The sequence below is a fragment of the Python bivittatus genome, unplaced genomic scaffold (genome assembly GCF_059951505.1).
Source record: "Python bivittatus isolate LINGU-HERP-01145 unplaced genomic scaffold, Pbiv_v1 ctg000840_np1212, whole genome shotgun sequence".
Taxonomy (NCBI): domain Eukaryota; kingdom Metazoa; phylum Chordata; class Lepidosauria; order Squamata; family Pythonidae; genus Python; species Python bivittatus.
This window is the reverse complement of record NW_028277113.1, coordinates 30376476-30400701: the sequence shown is the minus strand read 5'-3', so window position 1 is coordinate 30400701 and position 24226 is coordinate 30376476. Positions and strand designations below refer to the sequence as shown.

The 24226-nt window shown below is 37.7% G+C and overlaps 1 protein-coding gene across 1 annotated transcript; it reads left to right on the top strand.

The window, feature by feature from the left end:
- The first annotated feature begins 2371 nt into the window (after window positions 1-2371).
- Window positions 2372-24217, top strand: PRELID3A (PRELI domain containing 3A). The gene is made up of 6 exons (XM_007427841.3): window positions 2372-2528; window positions 8863-9031; window positions 10016-10105; window positions 10607-10677; window positions 10763-10865; window positions 20394-24217. The coding sequence occupies exons 1-6, from the start codon at window positions 2497-2499 to the stop codon at window positions 20484-20486; spliced, it is 558 nt and encodes a 185-aa protein (XP_007427903.1). The 5' UTR covers window positions 2372-2496; the 3' UTR covers window positions 20487-24217.
- Window positions 24218-24226: the final 9 nt, after the last annotated feature.

The window sequence follows — 24226 nt, the reverse complement described above, 5'->3', positions numbered from 1 at the left end:
ATTTACTTCTGTTGTTCAGGATGCCAAGTATTCTTAATATGAAAGAATGCTACTTCAATGGATGGGAGGCCTGTATAACTGGACAAAATTTTGGAATCCCAGGATTCTCTGGGCAAACAACTAGACTATAATGTGTTGTCATCTTCCTGTAGTATTCTTCACATCAGTGTTTCTTAACCTTGGCAACTTTAAGGTGGGTGGACTTCAACTCCCAGAATTCCCTAGCCAGCCATGTTGGCTGGGGAATTCTGGAAGTTGAAGTCCATCCATCTTAAAGTTGCCAAAGTTGAGAAACACTGCTGTACATAATCAAGATTGCTATCAGCAAGAAGTAGGAATACTCTAGAAGAGTTTATGGTTTTGCTTGCAGAATTTTACATTGCAGAAGTATAAAAACTGAATGGCAAATCCCGTAACTGCAGAACTGCTTTCACAAACAGCATTATCTTAGCATGACTCAAGCAAGAAAATTAGATTGCAGCAATGCATGCAACACATACTTAGTTCTCAAGGCTGGAAATACAGATTTCTGCCTGAAAGATATCCCTAATTATATTTCCTTCCCGTCTAATATTCAGCTGACTCACAGCTGTTTTTGATTGGGGAACATTTTCTATTCATCAAACTTTGTCTTGAATATGTAAGGTTGAACTACAGACTATTTAGAAATTAAAAACATTAATTTTATAGTTTTTAATAAACTTTGAATTGGATTTATAGGATAACATACAGTCAGACTAAAGTCCTAAATTTATTTGCTGGAAAGCAACTCCATTGAATTACATAGTAAGTTGTTCCTGATCAGGAGTGGAGAACTATAGCTGTCCCAGTCAGGGAAGGACAAGCTAGTGTCCTTCAGATTTTTGAAGTTCAGTTCTGTCAACCTTGGCCAGTGTATCACTTAGCAGGCAGAGTGTAAATTATAGTTCCTCTGGAAAGCCAAAGCGTTTTCCATCCTGCTCTGAACATCTGAGTATATTTACTTCTGTCAAATTGCAGAAAGAACAAAGTAGTATCATTTCTCAGCTTTTGGGCTAAGATAAAGTGTATTATTTTAACACTTCACTTGAACGGTTTAGTGGCTGCCAAGAGCTTCAGTGCACAATACAGAGGATGAGGCAGCGGTGGTAATTATTTTGATTGAAGTTGAAGGACACTTTCCTCCCAAAGCAGCTACTTTGTTTAGATGCACTGGAAGACACTATTCTAAAACAAGTATTAACTGAGATCAATCGCCATGGGTCAAGTTTTGTTAATTTCTGAATGAATGTATGAACTGGAGCAGCATCTTTCTGGGTTGGTCTTGGTGCTGTTGCATTTTGCCAACTTCCAGGTGCAGTGTACCAACACAGTAAGACACGGTCCCATCTTATCCTTCCTTGTTCAATCATGAGGTCATTTTGGTCACATTTCTCTGTTTTAGAGGTCCTGGGAAAGCAAAATGTGTTCTCATACCTGTTACAATAATTGGAAGAAAGTAGTTTGTGGGATCTGATAGGCTAACACATTTTAGACTGCAAACCTATAGTTATTTGGGAATAACTCGGAGGAACCCAATAGATTTGCTTTGAATAAAGTGCCACAGGAGAGAGGCATCTGAGAAATTACATCAAGAAAATGTTTTCGGAAAGATTAAATAAATGCACTTCTATAGGAATGCTTCCCAAACTTATTCATAGGCTGTGGCCATGCAACATGCTAACCCAGTTGGCTGAACTAATCCAGATGTCTGGGGTTGCACTACATTGATATATTAAGTAACTGAGCTGAATTTGCTCAACACTGGGGAGTCAACTCTATTTTAACCTACCATGTTATGTGAACATGGCCATAGGATAGGGCTATAACGTTATGCCTGAGCTTTCTGTTTTAATTAAAATTAGTAATCCAATGAGGTGGATCTTTAAATTCGGTGGATTTAGCAGCGCATATATTAAAATGAGAATGTTTTCCTTTAAATTAAAGCGCTGTCTACTCGGAAGTAAGTCCCAGTGATTTCATTAGGATTTGTCTCCAGTAAATGGGTACAGGATCGATTCTTCCATCAACTAAAAAAATCGAGCCAAACCGAGGTTCATTATTCTGCTTTCGGTTCAGGTTAAACTCGACCGAGGAAACCTTCAAAGCCCTTCCCCGCGCGGTCACGCCGTGAAAACCACAAGGTACGACTACATAAGAGAAAAAACCACCCGCTCACAGAGATGGGGGCGTGTCTTAATAGCGTAGCAACGATGACGCAAGCGCACGTCGACCGACAAGGTGAACTCCGCGTCTCCGGCTCAAGGGCTTTGCCGTCTTTACTGCGCACGCGCCCCTCCTTTTCCTGGCCGCTAGAGCTGAGAGTGGTTGACCCGGGAGGTCGTCCCTGCCTGCCTTGGTGACGCAGATGCTGACGTCTCCGGGGGCATTCTTATCTTCATTTCGCGGGAAGCTCCACCTTTTCCTTCTGGGCCGAGAAGCCGGCGCCTTCCGTCGAGCCGCCATCGCCGCCGCAAGATGAAGATCTGGAGCTCAGAACACGAATTCGGGTAAGAGAGAGCAGAAGTGGCGCTTTTCCTGTTTGCCCGGTCGGGCCCTGGGCGCGTTCTGCCTGGGCAGGAACGTAGAGGGAATGCTAACACGGGGTCCTCTCTGGCCTGGTCTGCTGAAGATCTCCAGCTTTTCCCAGCTTGGTACCTTCCCGTCCCTTTAATTCCCAATGGGGGAAGGCGGAAGTGATTCACTCTAGCTACGTTAATTAAATCGCGGTTTATTCGTTGGAATACGCAATGTGATAATCCATAAACCACGATTTACAAACCATCCCACCTGGATCCCCGGAGCGCTCTCGGATACAAACAGGCAGCCTCATTTTGATGTAAGGTGTTGTGTGAACGCAGCATGTAACCCATAGCCTGTTCGGTAGTGCCAGGCAAATCCCTTCCCTGTAACTTCTCCGCCTGGTTGCCTCGCCGACCTCACAGTCGTGGTGCCGAAGACTTAGGTGGAAAGTGGGAAGAGCTTCAAAAGTTGTGGAGTATTGGTGGTGAGTGCAGGCACACTCATTTTGATTCATTTAAGGTATTAACGCAGCGCTTACAGTAACTGGGTCTTTTTCCCCAGTGTTCCCTTTCTCTCCTTATGGCAGAGCAAAATAGTTCTTGACTTGTCCTCTAACGGTAAGGAGGGATCTCTGCTAGGATGCTGGAAGGCCATCAAGTTGGTGTTTTCTTCCTCTATAGCAGTGTTTCTCAACCTTAGCCATTTTAAGTTGGGTGGACTTCAACTCCCAGAATTCCTCAGCCAGCCATGCTGGCTGGGGAATTCTGGGAGTTGAAGTCCACCCATCTTAAAATGGCTAAGGTTGAGAAACACTGCTTTATAGCATCTGTGATCCGTGTTGAGTGATGCACTTTGTGGATGATCTTGCCTGTTCTGAGGTTTTTAGAAGTAATTTTCTGATAACTGAGCAACCTTAATAAATAGTTCGACTAAGTGACAAGTAAAACTAGTCCAAAATCTTCTTCTCTGGCTTCTACTGTTTTGACATCTTGAGTCTGTCTTGGTTATGAAAAATCCAGAATCTGGACTTAAGAAGGCAGAGTCTTTTCTGGTCTATCTTTTTCTCTGTGTGTGTGTACATGAGAAACATTTTGCTCTCTTAATCCATTTCTTTTTCGTCTTTTTAGTGGAGAAATAGGGAAACAGAGTTCCTTTCAGAGACCAACTTAATGTAAAACAGACTTTAGCACTTCAAGGAAGGATGGCTAAAAGAGGGAGGCAATGTTGGGATGTCTCCATATATAGAGAGAGATATGTAATTTCTAGGAGGAAATAATTTCATGATTCAGTCACCTTGGAATTTTGTAATGAAAGAAGTTGAGACACTGTAGAAGTTTGCTTTCATTTAATTGAATACGCTCTGTTGGATAATTCTTGTTTTGCATTAACAGAAGAAGTTATAATATTTTCTCTCCAGCAAAATTACCTTTCTTGCATGGAAATAAATTAGAATTATGATTTTCTTATACTCATTTGATACACTTGTGTTACATTTTAAGCAATCAGCGATTGTCCAGCAATCAAGTATAATGCCAGTCATGAAAAGCAGATGCCTAAAATCATTCTTAAGTAGCATAATATGCTAGTAAATAGTTATGCTATTATGAAACAGCTTTGTGAAATTCCGTAATGATAGGCCTTTCATATTAACTGATCTAAAATATAAATCTTTTCCCAGAAGCTATAGATACAGTTATTTAAACTGATACTGAAAGCATATATTTATGTGATTAATGGAATGAATTTAATTATTGGGACTGTGCACAGTTGGAACATTATTCAGAAGAGCTTAGAATCTTGCATGAGCTCAAGCACGGTACCTTTCTGCTATTCTAACTGTCAGGCTTCTGAGTGAGCCTAAAAAGGTGCTGCTGTTTTAAGCATCACATTAAAGGTAATGAATTGATGCCCTTAAGCATTCACATCTTTTTTGGACTCCCATAGAAGCCTGAAGAAAGAGGGGCTGCTTTAGTAAATGGCAGGGAGGTTCTGAAGCGTTTAATTATTTTTGAAGCATGGGCAGTCCAGTTAAGGGTGCCACTCTCATCCTTGTGAGTTCTCTCTTCTGAATGTTCAAGGGCAGCTGAATGTGAGCGTATCCTTTATTACCTTTCTGTACAGTGTCTGGTTAGATTGCATAAGCCTTAAGATTACACTTATTGGTGTGATGAAAATCTTGCAGTCTTGTGACTATCATTTCAGCAATGAATGTTTTCTGAATAAAAATTTAAAATCTGCATTTTTCTTCTGCAATAATATATAAAAATGAGAGTGCAAGCCTGTGGGTACAGTTTCTTACTGAAATTGATGGCACCCTCTTCTAATTACATAGGTAGCATCCTGCTATGAGAGGACTTTTCAATTAATGTGTGAAGTGGTTCCTTGGTAGAGGATCATTTTTTTTAGAATGAAACTTGAAGATGGTACTACTTACACTTAATAATTGTCAGTGCTGCTGGGTAGAATTTTTACTAGAAATAGAAACAGTGGGTAAAGAAATTTTAAGACACGCAGATGGTGGTGGAAAGGTAGTGGGTAGAATGTGAGCAGTGGTAAAAAATGAATATTTGTCCAAAGAATTTAACATGGTTGGGTATGTGAATATGCTTTTGCCAAATTTATTATATAGAAATGAGTGTTGGGTATATCAGGAGAAATGTAAGGGTAATATAGTGGAAATGGCCTATTTAAAACTGTGATAAAGCAAGAAGAGGCAAGATCAAGAGACTGCTTGGAATGGGGCAGGCTATAAATTTGTGGAATAAATGAGAATATATGGTGTTGAATGAATGTGAATTGAATACAAAAATGAGTGAGCAGTATAAAAGAAGAATGGTGAAATGGTTTGGTCATATGATGATGATGCTATCCGTTCAGTCATGTGCAATTCTCGGCTATTCTATGGGCCAGCTCTCTCCACATTTTCTGAACTTGTAGAGCTTCTTTCAGTTGTTTTATGCTCTAGTCGGTGTCGCCTTTGATGGTGCATAGCCACTGTGTTTTTTGGTGGCCTCATTTCCTTTTACCGCTGACTAGAGAGAATGTATGAGGATGAAATTGCAAAACAAGTATGTGAAGGAAGAATTGAGGGGAAGGGGAAGACCGAGAACATTGTGGTTGCATGGAGTTGATGAGATCTTCAAAAAGAGACCAATGAGGTATTTAAAGAATAAAAGCTATTGTGTGAAATGGTGTATAGACATGGTAGAAACAAGGATTGGAGGCATATATTGAATGGTTTCTGTGTTAAGACCTTTCCCCCTCTTATTCTTTGCCTTTTAAATGCTTTTGCTTATGTATTACTCTTTCTAAGATTTGCATAACATTGCTTAACTTGACAAGGAATTGCATGACTGGTATGATGTGTGAACCAACACCCCAGAATAGCTGTCATCTTGCCAAAGTTTATCTAAGGTTAAATCCTGAAACTTAGTTGAAATAGTCAATTTGGGTGGTGTAATATACATTATATTATGGTTACACTGAGCATTTAAAATTCACATTATTTGTCTGACATTTAGTATCAAACCTTTAGCTTTCAGCAAAGCCTCAAATCTATCTGGAAGTGTCAAAGGGGAAAAAGTATAGGTAGTCCTCACTTAACGAGGGTAATTTGGACCAGAATTTCCATCACTAAGCAATGCGGCCATAAAGTGTGACATCACGTGATTGCATTGCTTAGCGACAGCAATCCTGGCAGTCCCTGTTGCCATCATTAAGTGAGGACCTCACATGACCAGGGCTTGTGACTTCCTGCTGGCTTCCAACAAGCAAAGTCAATGAGGAAGTTGGCAGAAAGTCACAAGTCCCAGTCATGACAAGCCTTTCTTTAGCAGGCCAGTGGGCGGGTGAGTGCTATGGACTGCTGCTGGGCGGAGGAGGGGGGTACTGCGGTGTGGCATGAGTGCAGCTAGGTGCATGGTGCAGTGTGAGGGCAGCCAGGCGAGAGGTCACCTGCCTGTCCAGGCCTGCACTTGGGAGAAAAAGCAGCAGGAGTGACTTACCAGAGCAACTTGCAACCTTCCCTACCAGGTTTCCCATTGACTTTGCTTGTGGAAAGCCAGCAGGGAAGGTCACAAATGGTGATCATGTGACCGTGGGATGCTGCAATCATGTGAACTGGTTGCCAAGTGCCCAAATTGTGATCATGTGACTGTGGGGGTGCTGGGATGGCTGCAACTTTGAGTACCAGTTGTAAGTACTACTTGTTCAGCACCGTCACAGTTTTGAATTTTGTATGCATTTTTGCATACAAAAATGTCCTCTCAGCTCTTCAGAATTAGACAGCAAGAATGGAATGTTCTGGCAGCGCTGAATGAGATTGTACTGGTGATATGAATTGGTGAAGTTCTTGTTGCAATTATTTACCTTATGTAAGACTCATACTAAAAGATCTGCTTAATGCTGATTTGAACTTACCAGTGCACATCATAAATGAGAGAACATTTTGAGCTTAGCCTTTTCCCTCAGTTGGAAGAAATTATTGTTGTGGGAAAAAATGCCCACTTAAATTAGGAACCAAAGCAATTGGAAATAGATGCATTAAAGTGCGTTTTATTGGCATGCAGAGATTATAATGATCCCTGGGCTCCTCACCAAGGAACTTTAGAAGAGCTGTGAACAAAGCAAGGTTGCAGATTATAGACATTTGGTTTGTTATACTACATAAGAAAGATTAAGAAAATATTGTAAATCACAGCGAGACCCTTTCACTGGAATGCCTTTGATAAGGATGGGCATGAGTTCTTGTTGCAACCAACCTTACTGTGGTGCCCCAGTATTCCTTCACATTATTGAGATTCTATCCTGCTAGATTCCATCAATGTATTCTATAAACAGTAGTGTTTAATGTATCTGCATACTTCCTCCTTTCACATCATTCCGTTTACATTCTAAGGAAAGACAGTGGTCTGGTTTCTGTTATCTGTCATTCCAGGGACACAGCATTAGCCTTCATTTCAAATCTCCTATACAGTTCTACTTTAAATCATGGTTGGACTATTACTAAAAGAAACTAAATGAAGTATAAATGAATAAACCTCCACAAGTATAAACCAAGCAAGTATTAATTATCAGGGGAATCTAGTGGTAGCCTGAGACATTTCAGCGTAGGGGAATTGCAACAGAGCCACCTAGAAGAGATATGTGGAACAAGTGATCCTATTCCTCTCCTTTCAGCTGGAGTGATCTAAAAGTACTTCCAAAAATCAAAGTCCATCTTACATACTCAGAATATACACATGATGTGTGCTGACCTACACTCAGCAGCCTGGGGGCATGTAGGGAACAAAGGTTGTGAGTGTAGTTAAGTGTGGATGTATCCAATGATAAACCAAACAGCAACAGTTTTCAACCTGCCCTAGTTTGCTGAATGCGTTCTGCTCAATCATGATGGCTTTGTCAGATATCTCATATTTCATTCAATCTTTGCATAGTCAGATTTCTATAACCATCAGAATTCAGCATAACTGGAAAATATAAATAAATGAATAGGCTTCAAGAGTGACAGATAATAGCTATTTAGGAATTTCAAACTTCCAGAACTATGGTAAGGGAAAAAATAGGCAAGCCAGTAGATGTGAGAGAATATTTCAAGGTCATATGGTCAAATGGATGGGATACAAGGCTAAAAACTACTTTAAGAACTCATGGCCATAATTGAGATGGTTTCTAAGTATGTTGCTGGCACTGGTGATTAGCAGGGCTCTGTTTTAAGAAAATCTTAACAAATTAAATACAGGATTGAATTTATAATCTGAAACATTTTCCTCTGAGTACAGTGGTCCATTACTGGATAGGAACTTACTACAGAGAAAAGTCTTGTTAGTTTTTTAAAAGGGAAAGTATTTACATTAGTATCGGAATAGCATGATGTCCTTGTAATGTTATTAACCTCATGCTAAAACAAATTCTGACAAAATTCTAAATGAAGAATATAAATCAGAATCAGCATTAAAAGAACATTACACATGAAGATTTAATTCTTTTTAACATTAGCACATGATTTACATGAATTTTATTTTGGGCCATACTTATGATTTTTGGATTACTGGGGTGGGGGGTCTTTGTTAATTAAAAAAAAAAATGTATGCACACATCCTTTCTCCTAACTTCTACTTTCAGCTGGTTAAAAATCAAATAGACATAATATAGGTGAGAAAAGTTGGGAAAAGAATAAGAAAATAAGGAGATTCAGGTACTTATTCCTGTTTGGAACATTATTTAATACAAATTAAAATAATTTCTACTTGTACTGAACCTTCTTGCTGAGTGCTTAAAGATATGTAGTGATTAATTCTGTTCTATTTCATTTTTCCCCAGGCATCCATGGGATACTGTAATAAAAGCTGCGATGAGAAAATATCCCAATCCTATGAATCCATCAGTGGTAGGAGTTGATGTCCTGGACCGAAGCCTTGATAATCAAGGAAGATTACATAGTCACCGATTACTTAGTACAGAATGGGGCCTACCAAATATTGTAAAAGCTGTAAGTTATAAAAGCTAGCAATAAGATAAAACAGAAAATGAGTAGAACCTTTCTATTAAATAACTTCCTAAATTATTATATAACCTTTTTTGCTTCTTAAAAGCAGTTACTGCTTTTGACTTTGCATGACTATTTTCATTTATTTATTTATTTATTTATATTTCAAATTTGTCACCACCCATCTCACTGCAGAGCGACTCTGGGCGGTTTACAATAAAAAGAATAAATATTAGTTAAAATAGAATAAATATGAATTAAAATACATTACAAGAAGACTCCCTATATAAATAATAAATATCTTAGATTTGGGGAGCGTCTTCAAGGCGCTAGCCACCCCCAGAGTTGGTTATATCCCCTCTCACCCCATGCGAGTTGGCAGAGCCAGGTTTTCAGCCCTTTCCGGAAGACCAGGAGAGTGGGGACCCACCTCACCTCGGGGAAGAGTGTTCCATAGGGTGGGGGCAACAGCAGAGAAGGCTCTCCTCCTGGGCCCCGCCAGTTGACATTCTTTCATAGACGGGGGTCTGTAACATACCTTCTGTGCCTGACTGGGTGGGATGGATCAATGTAATGGGGATGGGAAGGTCGCTCAGGTAACCTGGTCCCATGCCATGTAGGGCTTTAAAGGTGATAACCAACACCTTGATTGGACCTGGAAGCAAACTGGCACCTAATGCAGCTCCCACAGCAAAGGTGTTACATGTGCCATCCTTGGGGCATCCAAAATTGCCTGCTGGCCACATTTCGCACCAGCTGTAGCTTCCGGATACTCTTCAAGGGTAGCCCCATATAGAGTGCATTGCAGTAGTCTGTACAGGAGATGGCTAGGCCATGAGTGACTGACTATAGTGATAAATACTCAGATATCATCTTGTTAAGAATTACAGTGCACACGAGGAACCATACTTTTAAAGACTTTTGTTTATTGCAAAATTTCTGCTCATGTGACTTTGGTTAATTTCTATTTTTCTTTTTTTCTTCCAGATTCTGGGAACAAATAGAACTGTCACATACATTAAAGAACATTCTGTGGTTGATCCAGTGGAAAAGAAAATGGTACTGAGCTCCACAAATGTAAGTAATTAAGTTCTGTAGTATTTGCTTGCAGGACAAGAGGCTTGCTAAATGCTTGTTCCATATATATATATATATATATATACACACACTTACTTACTTACTTACACACTGTTTGAAGATACTCTGAAAAATACAGTTGTAAGACCAAAGTGGTAGACAAGAACAGCACACTAGGTAATACTCAGTATCTCTGAAATAAACCTTAGGAAATGTCATGCTAGGAATTATAGATTTGGGAGGAGGGAGGGCATCCTGAAAGAATCGCAATCAGTTATTCTACTTATACTGAATCTTAGAGTATGAGCCTTAAGACTCTTTAGGCTACAGTCCCCAATAATGAGTTTAAGATTGCAACCTTTGCCATTTTTAAAATGGTCCTTTTATTTAAGGAGTTGCAGAATCTAATTTTAAGATTTTTCCATTTAATATTAATTGTGGTTTTGAGTTGCAAAAGTCAGAAATGATAAAAGAACTAATTTTTGTCTTTATTTTTCTAAGATAACGCTTACAAATCTTGTATCAGTGGACGAACGATTAGTCTATACGCCTCATCCTGAAAACCCTGAAAAGTAAGTTCAGATGTCCTGTTTGATCAAAAGTGTGAAGATTAAGAATCTTTTGAGGTCTAACCCTTTAATTTTTTTCTTTCCATAGAACTCTCCTAACTCAAGAAGCAATTATTACAGTAAAAGGAGTTAGCCTCAGTAGTTACTTGGAAACTTTAATGGCCAATACAATATCGTCTAATGCTAGAAAGGTAGGTATATAAAATCTTTTTATTGTGTTACTGTTGCTACCATGGTACCTTTTTATGAAGTATACGTTGCCAATCTATTGTCTTTTGAGATAGATGGAGTCCAAGATGCCCTCAGTTATAAATCTTTAATAGAAATCAAGAAATAGTCAAAATGCAACACTATTTAGTAGTTTTTTCCAATATGATGCAATCTAGATATTTTGGATTATAACTTTCTTCAACTCCAATCAATTGGCTGGGAGTGATAGGTTGAACAAAAGTCCCTTATTTAACATTTTGAAAACATGTAAACACCAAGGAAAATCACTGTGATGAAAGATTGCCCATTCACACATCTGTGACAGTGGACGTGATCCACCACAAAACCCCAGTTTACCAAAAGACAAACTGGCACCCTCTCTACCTCCTCAAATATTCACTGTCAGCTTAGTTTCCCCCCCCCTTTTTTTTAATGCAGGGGGCATATTTATCAGAAAAGCTTTGGGCTGCAGCTACTCCCCATTTTATTTTCGATGGGTCTATATGGAATCCAGGGGATTCTTAGAAATAAATGTGTTTAGAAATAAAAATGATGAGGCTACTCCTTTGTTTTGCAATGTAGTAGCTTCTTTCTAATTTTATTTTTAAACACTAAGAATGAGGTAAGAGGCTTGAGAATAGACAAAAGAAATTTCTGAGGCATGTATTGAAATCCCAGATCCATCCCATCTGAAGATTACTAAATCGCTGAATGGTGGAGAAACATTACATTAAATGTTCAATATAATTTTTTAAAATAATATTAGGAATAGAAAATGACTATTAATTTACAGTGATGTTTTAGAAAACATTCTTAATATTTAGTGCTTAAGATTCAAAAATGCAGGTAGTAGTGCATGTATACTGATGGTTGGAAACAATGTTCTGTGCTTCCTTTTCAAATACATATCTGTGTGTGTGATGTTGGTTAAAATAGCAGATGTTTACAGCTAAAAGAGAACACATGTGGCTGAGGTATAATCATATATTCAGCCTGATCTTGAATTGGAAATGTGGCAGCTGGCCTCCTGAACATAGATCAAAGAATAGCATTCCTTATTGCCAATTAGCTTCCCCAGTGGGTTGCTCAAGGCACACAGATTTACAGAGGAAGCAGGCCAATCACCGGCTTGCCATTTTTAGCCTCCAAAGTAGGAGAGAGAAGAAAGAAAGGTGTTTATCTCTTCATGTCCTTGGTTTATATTATGCATTAGCAACCGTTTAAGGCAACAGTTACCATTCCGTGATGTGATGTGGGTACCCCCCCCTCCTGAGGGAAGTCTAGGGGCAGGGGAACTATTTACAAGTTATTTAAAATCAAAATGCCCAAATCTCATGGAATATGATGTGAGAAAAGCTTGTTTTTCTCAAGGTTACAGACTTGTAGGCACTATCCAGTGGTGCTGTGTTTCCAGTCTCTAGTTTCTATGCACATGTAATCTGGCTTCTACAATGTGAACTTGTTCCAACAGTTCCATAGATGGTGTCATTAGAGAACCCTCATCCAATATATTTGAAATAGCTAATGGCTGTTGCTTTCTAAGTTCAGAAAGATATGGAAAACATGGGCAACTTTCTTTCTGTTGTGACTGTGTTCCTTGGAAAACAATCTGCTGCTTCAGGGCAGAGCTGAAGTCAAGTTGGGCTGCCCCCTTTTTGATCTCTTTCCCTCACCTTATAGAGGAGTACAGATTGCAGATACCTCCTCTGTTTAGAGTCAGTGATAAATGAAAAATAATTTTTAAGGTTGCAAAACTGCTATTTTAAATGATTGATGCCACCTTTAAAATAAGATGTAATACAGACATTCCATATGTTTGAGACATGTTTGGGAAACCTGTCCCCTCCAGCTGTTGCTGAGCTTCATTGGACATGATAGTTGAAGCTTCTGGAAGTTCTAGTTTTGCAGTATGTGGAGAGGCACAAGTTTCCCATCCCTGCGTTAGTGGGTACGAGAGAGCTAGAATCATAAGCACATAGTCTTTTTCAGTTATTTCTAGTGCAATTAATTTCAAATAATAAATAATTAGGAAGACTAGTCAGTGGTACTTTCATGTAAGTTGACAAGCCTGACAACATATGATTCCCATTTTTTCCTGTGATTTTTGTAACCTTAGATTTGTCCTAATTGCAATTTTGTTCATTGCAGCACTTTATGGAATGTAACTGATGGTTTTGTGGGAGGTAATTCTTATGTCCTTTAGAATTTAATTAGAAATAAATGGCAAAACTGCAACTAAATAGCTTAGTCCTATGAAGAATATTTTTGGAAAAGATACCATATACATATTAGCTGAGATGCTGTTCACAAACCTTTTTGGGGGGATAAACAATCATTTTTACATTTCTCTGCTTGTTCATAAAATTGTCAATGGATTGCTAGTCCTAGTCAGTTGCCTTACTGTTGAGTCGTCTTTACTGTTTTAATGCTGAAACCATTAAACATTTGGCGTGCCTCTGTATTTTCACCCATTCAGCTGAGGCCACTTCATTTTTGTAACCGAGTGTCTAGATGGCAGTTATTTTTTTAGGAATTTGTAACACAAGAGATAATCTCAAGTGAATGTTAACAACAAACTAGCAACAGCACATGTGCTTAACTGACTGACTCTTCAGCATTATTATGATGGGGTGCATATTTTTGTATGCTGTCAAAATCCTGCTTTGCATACAGATAAACTTTTTCTGGGATACTATTGCTTGCCATATCTATGCAATTAAAAATGTTTAATTTTGCTAGAGGCTCTTAGGTTGCAGGATTGATGATGAAATAACTTTTTGCTGCAAGTTATACATCTTTTCTGTGTTACTCCAGGGGTGGGATGCTCTTGAATGGACAATTCAACATTCTGAAAATGTTCTAAGCTAGCAGTCTCTTTCTACAGCTGCATTTTGTACTAACTAGTGGTAATATCAGTATTTGTTACCTTGGTATAGCATTTCAGCTTCTAGCAAGTACATGCATGTTGTTGTGATGTACCTTTAACAAGTTGCATGCCTTTTATATGTATATACACACATTGCATGTAGAGGAACAGTGGCCTTATTCTTTAATTATGGAATCAAGGCTCCTTTGGTATCTAAATACTTTGTCACAGGAAGGTTCTTAATCTAAGGGGGGCAGTTAGTAATGTTATTCTTACATTCTTTGTTGTTCCCTTTTGTGTAAAAAGAATGTTGTTAGAACACTGGAGGAAAAACTTTCTTCTGTCAGGTGCTACATTTCTGGGTTGAACAAGGGAGTAATTGATCAAGGATCACTATTATAGCAGTACACAGCCAATCAAATTGATTATGTTTCGGGTCTGAGCATTCCAAGAGTAGATCTGAAATAACTGTTCAATGAGGCAGTTAGATTCAAATCCTGTGCTGCTTAACATGTACTACTTGAGGTCAATACTGGTTTCAGTTGACTCTGCAGTATATTTCTATAGAAATATGATGCCAACAGTATTTAGGTAATTGATTGATTATGTGCCATCAAGTCATTGTTGACTCTTAGCAACCACATAGATAGATTTTGTGCATTATGATCTCTTAACAGAACAGTTACACAGCTTGGGCTGAAAGCTGTACAAATACAATCAGTGTACTCTGGCTATCAGGCTAGGTATATGGATTCTAGCCGCTAGAACTTGACAGGGATAGATGGATGCTCCCCAAACAGCCTTATGATGGGGCAGCCAGTTCTCAGGTTGTTCACATCTTATGCCTTGCCTTTCCTGAAAATACAGCAGAGAAGGTATCAGACTGCATGCATTTCATGATATATCTAAGTCAGGCCATACGGACTATGTTTAACCCATAGAAAGACAAGATTGTTTTCCCCAAATAATATGGGGAATTGGGATTAACAGTGATCATTTTGAAGATTGGGCCTTAGTTGGAAAGGCTACTTGCCTAATGAATGTAACTCTTTTGTGACATCTAAATGGACCTTCTCTCTTTTCTCCCCTTCCCTTGGCCTCATCTCCATCCAGTTTTGTCTTTCACCCTTCCTCTTCTCTTGCCTTCCCTTCTTCTTAACTTCTGTTCATCCTTATATACATATTTTTCTTCTTTCTGCTGGAGATGAACGGAGGGGAATGTGGATCCGCATCTGGAGAGTGGTTTATGTGTGAGAGAAAATGTTTGGTATATGCAGATGGGCTCAATTAATTTTATAAATGGGGCTACTTGCATTACAGGCTATTAATTTTAGTAAGTTATTAATTCAGTAGTCCCAGCTTTGTTCATTTCTGGAATGTGATTTTTTTGACAGACACATATTCAGGTCTGTAAAACACTCATACTTATTGGCAATGTGGAAAATGTTCAGCTGGTGAGTTAACTTGGCTTCCCAAGATGTAGACCCTGAACACAAAGTTTTGTCCAGAATTATATTTTTCTATCTACTTTTTCTTTTGAAAGCTGGAGGAACTTTGCCTTCAATTCAGAATTGTCTTCCTTTTGAGTAAATGCAGTAGATACTGTTACCTTCATTGTTTACAGATTCCTGGTTGCTTTGTGCTTTTAAAGTGAGCAGTTATACAGAACTTTTGGGTTCCACTCACATGTAGCTGCAGGCTAAAGTGATTAGCCTGGTCTTTAGATTACGTAGATGTGCTCTTTCTCTTTTTCGTTCTCCTTTGCATGTAAGGAGAAACTACAAACTGCTAGTTATAATTTGTAATTATGCTTTTATCTAGATTAAAAGCAATGAATGGAATAAACCACCAGTTGCTTTTAATTAGAATATGATAAATTGCAGCTCATTAATTGAGAAGTTATTTGAATCCATACTAATAATGTAATTATGTTTCCTATACTAAAAGAGCCTTGTTTTTGTTTTTCTCCGGTATCTTGTTTTCAAAGGTACACTTTTTAGCATCTGATAGAATTGTCAGTTTTCTGTAAGAAATTTAGGCATGGCATTATTGTGTGAAAATACATTCTTTTCTACCAATATTGGAACAGAATAGTTTAATTTGTGTGCTTAATATCCTAATTTACAGGTAATTAAAATTTATACAAACATAGTATTGTCATTCTTTAAATACTCTCGTTTTTGGAGTGTGTGTATATAGTATGAAAAATAGTACATGCTCACCATATGCTTTCAGTTGCCCTTAAAGTAAAAACCATTAACATTATGTCCAGTTTATACTACCATCATATGCATAAGTATATTAAAAGTGCATGTTTATTGGCAAATCTGCTTGCTTACAGTGTATATTAATATGCTCTTTTGAAGTACTGTACATTGCACACTAATTCTTTGTCAGGATTGCTGTATCCATAACTAAGTTTATTAGAAGTAACCTCATTCATGTGTCTCCTTCAGCTGCTATAAATGAATAAATTGTTCATTGCAACATAAACTTGGGAATTCAGAGACATCAGTTTTAATTCAGTTGACATCAGTTTTAATTGGAATTTGCTTAAATCAAATAGTTATTTCACTTCCTAGATTTTATTTAAATCTACGCCCCAAAATTTTATTTAGCATGGAATTTTGTTCACATAGGTGTCAGATCTGAAGTAATGTTTAAGACTTCTGAAAATTAATATATTGCAAGCATCTTGCACTGTAAGAATGCAATGGTTCCTGCTCTGTTTTGCAATAAACCAGTGAATGTCTTCTTTCAGCATGTTATTTTTCTATATTGATGATTCATTTTAGATTTTTATCTAGAACTTTTAAAAGTAGATTTGAACTGTGTAATTTGCAATGCTCAAAACATGTTCAGACGGACAGTGATTTAAAGATGGTTGGTTTAAGCTGCAAAAATGTTGAAATGTGTGCTGGCTTTTAAAATATGGAAATATTAATAATGAGTATAGTTCTCAAAGGTATGAAACTACCAGAGAAAACATGTAATTGATCTGGATGCTCTTTAATATATATAAATATATATATACAGTGGGGCAAAAAAGTATTTAGTCAGCCACCAATTGTGCAAGTTCTCCCACTTAAAAAGATGAGAGAGGCCTGTAATTTTCATCATAGGTATACCTCAACTATGAGAGACAAAATGGGGGAAAAAATCCAGAAAATCACATTGTCTGATTTTTAAAGAATTTATTTGCAAATCATGGTGGAAAATAAGTATTTGGTCACCTACAAACAAGCAAGATGTCTGGCTCTCACAGACCTGTAACTACTTCTTTAAGAGGCTCCTCTGTCCTCCACTCGTTACCTGTAGTAATAGCACCTGTTTGACCTTGTTGTCAGTATAAAAGACCCCTGTCCACAACCTCAAACAGTCACACTCCAAACTCCACTATGGCCAAGACCAAAGAGCTGTTGAAGGACACCAGAAACAACATTGTAGACCTGCACCAGGCTGGGAAGACTGAATCTGCAATAGGCAAGCAGCTTGATGTGAAGAAATCAACTGTGGGAGCAATAATTAGACAATGGAAGACATACAAGACCACTGATAATCTCCCTCGATCTGGGGCTCCACGCAAGATCTCACCCCGTGGGGTCAAAATGATCACAAGAACGGTGAGCAAAAATCCCAGAACCACACGGGGGGACCTAGTGAATGACCTGCAGAGAGCTGGGACCAAAGTAACAAAGGCTACCATCAGTAACACACTACGCCGCCAGGGACTCAAATCCTGCAGTGCCAGGCGTGTCCCCCTGCTTAAGCCAGTACATGTCCGGGCCCGTCTGAAGTTTGCTAGAGAGCATTTGGATGATCCAGAAGAGGATTGGGAGAATGTCATATGGTCAGATGAAACCAAAGTAGAATGTTTTGGTCTAAACTCAACTCGTTGTGTTTGGAGGAGAGAGAATGCTGAGTTGCATCCAAAGAACACCATACCTACTGTGAAGCATGGGGGTGGAAACATCATGCTTTGGGGCTGTTTGTCTGCAAAGGGACCAGGACGACTGATCTGTGTAAAGGAAAGAATGTATGGGGCCATGTATTGTGAGATTTTGAGTGAGCACCTCCTTCCATCAGCAAGGGCATTGAAGATGAAACGTGGCTGGGTCTTTCAGCATGACAATGATCCCAAACACACCGCCTGGGCAACGAAGGAGTGGCTTCGTAAGAAGCATTTCAAGGTCCTGGAGTGGCCTAGCCAGTCTCCAGATCTCAACCCCATGGAAAACCTTTGGAGGCAGTTGAAAGTCCGTGTTGCCCAGCGACAGCCCCAAAACATCACTGCTCTAGAGGAGATCTGCATGGAGGAATGGGCCAAAATACCAGCAACAGTGTGTGAAAACCTTGTGAAGACTTACAGAAAATGTTTGACCTCTGTCATTGCCAACAAAGGATATATAACAAAGTATTGAGATGAACTTTTGATATTGACCAAATACTTATTTTCCACCATGATTTGCAAATAAATTCTTTAAAAATCAGACAATGTGATTTTCTGGATTTTCCCCCCATTTTGTCTCTCATAGTTGAGGTATACCTATGATGAAAATTACAGGCCTCTCTCATCTTTTTAAGTGGGAGAACTTGCACAATTGGTGGCTGACTAAATACTTTTTTGCCCCACTGTATATGCAATTTGTGGCATAGCTCTACCATAAAGCTTTTTGCAAGAAACCTTAGTTATTATAGTACTGAATTTAGATAACAACCTCACTCAGTTAAGTACTAGATTCTTTTGGGAAAAGTCATGGCAGTTAAATTGTCATAAACCTAGGATCAATAACACTGTTGCAAGCCTAATAGAAAGCTGCAGTATGGATAGTCCTTAAGGCTGAGTCTTGGATCTCTTATATAGTACTATATTTACTTGGTGCTTTTTTCCTCACCTCGAAACTAAACTTCTATTAAGAAGTCGCATTTTTGCAGTTTAGGGACAATACATGCAAATAGTACAGTAATCTAGCAGATGAGGACAAAGTAAGCACCCTCCCATTAAATTTTTTGAATAAAAGCAACATTTCTGATTTGAGTAGTAGTATGTTTTGTATTCTGCATAAGTATGTGAAGCGCAGGTAAACACTTCTAATCAAGTTTCCTACTCACACCTCACATATTTTTACAGAACTGTAGTAAACCTGATGGCTGGTTTATGTGCAGGTAGGATGTACTGACCTTGATCACGCTAAAAAAGAGAGTAAGCAGGGTTGGATATGGTTAGTGCTTGATGAGAAACTACCAGAAGTACCAGGGTAAGCTAGACTTGGAAGTTGAGAAAATGTTGCAGATAGAAGGCAGCAGTGATTCATTTCCATATTGTTGCCAGGGAAGTAGCTAATTCAGTGTGTGCATTTGTGACGGGGCTGTGCTGGCTTTAAAAATTCATGTTGATGAGATTGTAGGTGTAGGTTTAGCCCTCTGAAGTGATTTGATTCTAAGTATTTATGATACTTTGAGAATGTGACTGAAATTTTATTGGACATAATTGGCAGTTATTCTCTTTCTATAAGCTTAACTGTCAATAAATGGCTAGTTGTTTCAAGCTGGGAATAATATTTCAATTGAGCTATTTATAGTCTACCTAAATGCCCTTAAAAACAGGTTGATAGACAAGCTTTTGTATTAATTTCAAAGATCAAATTTCAGTAAAATAGCAGTAGCTATATAGTACTTGGATAGATAATGAGTATTTGTTAGGTAGGGTTTTGCATTCATTTAAAACAATTAGAATAAATTTATTCCAACAACTCAGGGGCTGGTTGAAGTCTTTACCCTGACTGTGAACCTGTTGGAGGGTTCTGGATTCATAGCCCCTTGTGGCTCCTCACCATGACTTGTAATATCTTCTTTTAAACTTTCGTGTTATGGGATTTCTCAAAGTTGGAAACACCTAGCACGGGGTAGAGAAGATTTCCTCATGAGGTCTGAGGGGTGAAAAACTGGCTTCTGAGACACCCTTGAGGACTGTAGAATTCTAATGTAGCATCGTTTTCTAGGACTAGCACTTGAACAATTCTTTCAATGGCAGAAGAGAGTAAAAGAAATCAAGGCAAGGAATTTTTTCATTCAGGAAAGGCAAAAAGTTACTCCAGTGTATTTTCTTTGTTGAGATGTAGTGTGGTAATGGAGAAAATGATAATTTCAGTATTAATTTAGCATTGTGGCTTGTGAAAAAGTTTCAGGATACACTGATAGATTAGAATTTGGGTAATTGATATGTTTTGTTCTGGAAATATCAGTAAATGAAATCTGTCTTTAGCACTCATCCTGAAATGTTTGATTCTTTGTAACTGATTTGCTAGATTGAGAAATCAATTAATTGCATTATGCAGTAGAATTAGCATGCAATCTTGTAATTTCATTGGCAAGGATATTGATTACAGAAAAGTGTGTCACTAGGTTAAAAATTAAAGATTTTCAATCAAGTTAAAATTAATGCTGTTCTTAAGAGAAGGAGGCCCAACAAATAATCCTGTAGAGTTTCAGTAGCACTAATAATTCAGCAGCTTTTTCATAATGCAGAAAGAAACAAAGAACTTTGCTTCTGAAACTGTTTTTCGGTTCTGACAGAGGAAAGTTTTACATGCTTAGCATTGTTTCCAGTAATTCAATTAACCTTTTCTGTTTTCCATTACAGGGGCGTGAAGCTTTAGAATGGGTGATTGGTGAACTAACTTCAACACGAGACAGTATGAAGTCAACAATGGCAGCTGCTTCAATGGAAAACTGATGAACTGTCACAATCTTTATTTTTCCATTGGATTTTTAATTATTGTTGCCGAGGCAAATACTCCATAGTTTTTTGATACACAAATCCAGGCAGGCAGGAAGAGTGAGAGAGTGTGTTAATTTATAATCAGTTTTACAGGACACACTTTTTTTCCCCTTAACACTGAAATATTTTGGGGACCCACTGCATTATAATTAAGCTTATTTTTGTATTTTTACATGGCTTCAAGCTATAGTTACATAACTTCCCCCCAGGATGGTAACTTAAAATTTCAGCTATTTAAATGGATTTCAAGCTGTCAGAGTAGTTGAAGATCAGTCTACCAAGCTGTGTTTTGATAAAGAGCTATGAGAATACACTTTTGAATTTGCTGCTCTTTTTGCTGCTTGAATTTTTACCTTTTTTTAAAAAGACAGTTGTAGTTCTATGGTGAAATACATAGGTACAAAAAAAATGGAGATTCTGTCAACCTCTGATGGCTACTTATTTGCGGGGGTGATGAGTGGTATGGTAGTCCAGAACAGTGTTTTTCAAACTTGGCAACTTTAAGATGTGTGGACTTCAACTCCCAGAATTCCCCAGCCAGCACTGGCTGGGGAATTCTGGGAGTTGAAATCTGCACATCTTAAAGTTGCCAAGTTTGAAAAGCATTGGTCCAGAAGATATATATATATATATAGAGAGAGGCATGCTCTAATTAATTTCCTTAATTTTGCAGCATGGCCTCCTGTTTAGTGAAGCCTGTTTGGGGAATATACCAAGCAGTGCTCCTTGGGGAGTTACATTGTTTGTTGCAGATTTCTGTGATATTATTTTTGCACTGTTTGAATGTAGAGGCTGAAGAAGGAGTGCCAGCATTTTACCTCTTTTTATTTATACTCAAACCACCGCTAAAGATAGGGGAGCAGATATTTTGCTAGAAGATAGTAATTTAAATCTTTTCTTGCGAGCTGATATTCAGTGCATAATTTATTTTGAAATGAATTCATTCTGGTCATTTGTGAAAAGCCAACTAATACCTCAGTGGGAAATACTAGAAATAAAAAGTATGTAGAAATATTTTTATACATTCAAGGTAACTTGCTTGTTTAGCTCATTGCTTCATATCATGGATTAGAAGATTGCAAAAGGATTTTATATTCCAGTCTGTATTCCTCACGGTGCTTTGAGAATTGTAGTTATCCTGTCCATAGAACTGCATCTTTCAGTTGGTAAAAACATGATGTTGTGAAACTCAGTTACTGTTCTTTAGAGCCAACAGCCTTCATAAAGTTAGTTCAAATATTGGTTCTAATTTCAAATTTCAATGGGATGTTCTTTCTAATAAAAATTTGGAAGTAGTTTTATTGATGAAGACAAATTGGAGAACAGCTGCTTAATTAAGTTATGGCAGGGTTCTCTAACTCTAGATGCACTAGAAATAGGCTTGAATTGCAAATAAACTTTAGTGGAATAGCATTAGTTTTCAATCATTTTTAAAGCTAAGTAAGTTTTGTTTGCATATGATTACATTTTATACAGTTTAAATTTTTATTTTTATACAAGTAATTCACTAATGAGTGAAAACCTTTGTAACATTTTCTCTAGAAATTGGAAGCAGGAAACAGTTCAAACCCATAGTATGTCTGAGTAATTCATATCTCAAAGAGGGAAGGCATGAGATACATAATTGTTTTATTTCCAGAGAAAGATATATGCCTAAATTGAAAATGTCCCTTGATTACCTACATCCAGTAAGATGGATATAATGCTTTCTCTTCAGATTTTTAAAAACTATTTGTTTCAGAGAAACACAAAAAAACTGAAATGTACCTTTACTAGGAAAACTACTGTCCTATTCCATATCCATATTCCTGCTAGATTGATTCTCTCTATAAAGCAGACTGTTGCTGAGACTTTTTGAGTCTATAGTATCTATGATACCATTTTGCACTTCCCCATTCATTTGGTGGCATTACAGTATAATTGAGAGGGAAGCAACACTAATGGCGGGAATATTTGCCATAATTTCTTATGTATGAATGAAACCAACAGGCTCTGTAATGTCAGAATGTGCAAGATGGTGGATACAGCGTCGCAGTCTTGCCAATTTGGACATTTCCTGTGAACCCTGCTGAATGAAACCCCTTATTAAGAGGAAAAGCAAAATATGACTAACATCCAACTTCACACTGTCTCATGCACTATCAGTGTAAATTATATCAAGAAAAGAATTGGCAAAGAAAATAATAGTCTTAAAGTTGTATTTTCAGCCTCTTAACTGAAGAAATCTAGCATGTATGCTCTGTGCCACTTCCAGCAGGTAATAGTGACCATATGCAGGTGTCTTTTGGAGTCCATTATCTGCCAACGTTAAACAGTTGGTTCATATTGTCCATGAATCCACCTGGTCCTTAATTGGTCTTGTAACCTCTTCTCTATCTGCACATATTTTTGTTTGCATTTAAAAGTCCCTCAGTATAAATGAAGACAAAGGCTATGTATCTTCAAAAGATGTAGCAGAAGTATTTGGAGTAGGTGCAACTGTTTATACCATCATAACCACAGACATCTGTGTAAATTTCATTTTCTACTTGACTTGGCTATTAAAATAAAAAAAAAAGCTGTCTTCCCTGACAATGGGGTTCACTTCCTAGAATAAAGAAGTCTTGATTTTAATGGAGATAAGCAGACTAATTATTTGAAAACATTTAAATTACTTTTCAAATAACATATTACTAGAGTGAGGGGGAGCATTAAGGCTCTCTGTTCTGTCTTCATCATTTTGTGTTTGGATTGTGAACTTTACAAAGTAGAGAATCATTTGATCTCAAATACTAAACACCATGGACATCTGAAATTATAAATAATATGACCCACCTAGAGATGGAAACCGGTCTTGTTTTTCTTTAGGAAAGCATAATCTGTTCTTATGTCAATTGTTGAACAGGATAATCATACAGTGCTGAGTCCTAAAAACTAAAAATAGTACTAGCAAATGTTTAGAACAAATCACTAAACTCAATAGTTAGGAGTGCTTATGTTCATTAATTTTGTCAGACCTATGATACAAAACACTGAAGCTAAACCAACAGAGGTACATAGAATGGTGTTTGTATTTACAAGATTAGTTTTATTTTCCTGCTTTTATTAATCTTGTTTTTTCCTAAGCTAAAAACCATACATGGCAAATAAGTACAGTATTACTGAAAACAAAGGATATATATAAATAGATGTAGAGTTGTACTTGAAACTGTATGAAAGCCTGTGTTATATATGAACTTGTGCTTAGTTTTGTGTATGAAAAATGTTAATTGAAATTACAATTCAGACCAAAAGAGTGATTATTGAATTGTCTCTTGAGTTTTATTCTGTAACAGTCCCGGAAATATAACCTTAATTTGTAAAAAAAAGTCCTAGATTATAACATTTTTTAAATGTGTGTAGAGTTGTTTTTGTGCCTGTGCGTACAATAGAAAATTTTGTTTAGCTGATGAAGCAACAACGACAACATCGCAACTTTAGATGAGTTTAATAATGTATAAGCTGCAGGTCAGTATTATGTGACAGGAAAACAAGCAGAAAAAGAATTACTGCCTTTTTCATTTACAAATGGTTATTCTGATCCATCAGGGTAGCCAGCACGGTGACATAAGAAGGTAGACCTGAAGAGCTTACGGTTGTGCTTCCTTCTCAAATCATTGCCAGATACCATTGTAGGTTCAGAAACACAATAAAGAAAACTAAACAAGTGTGCATTT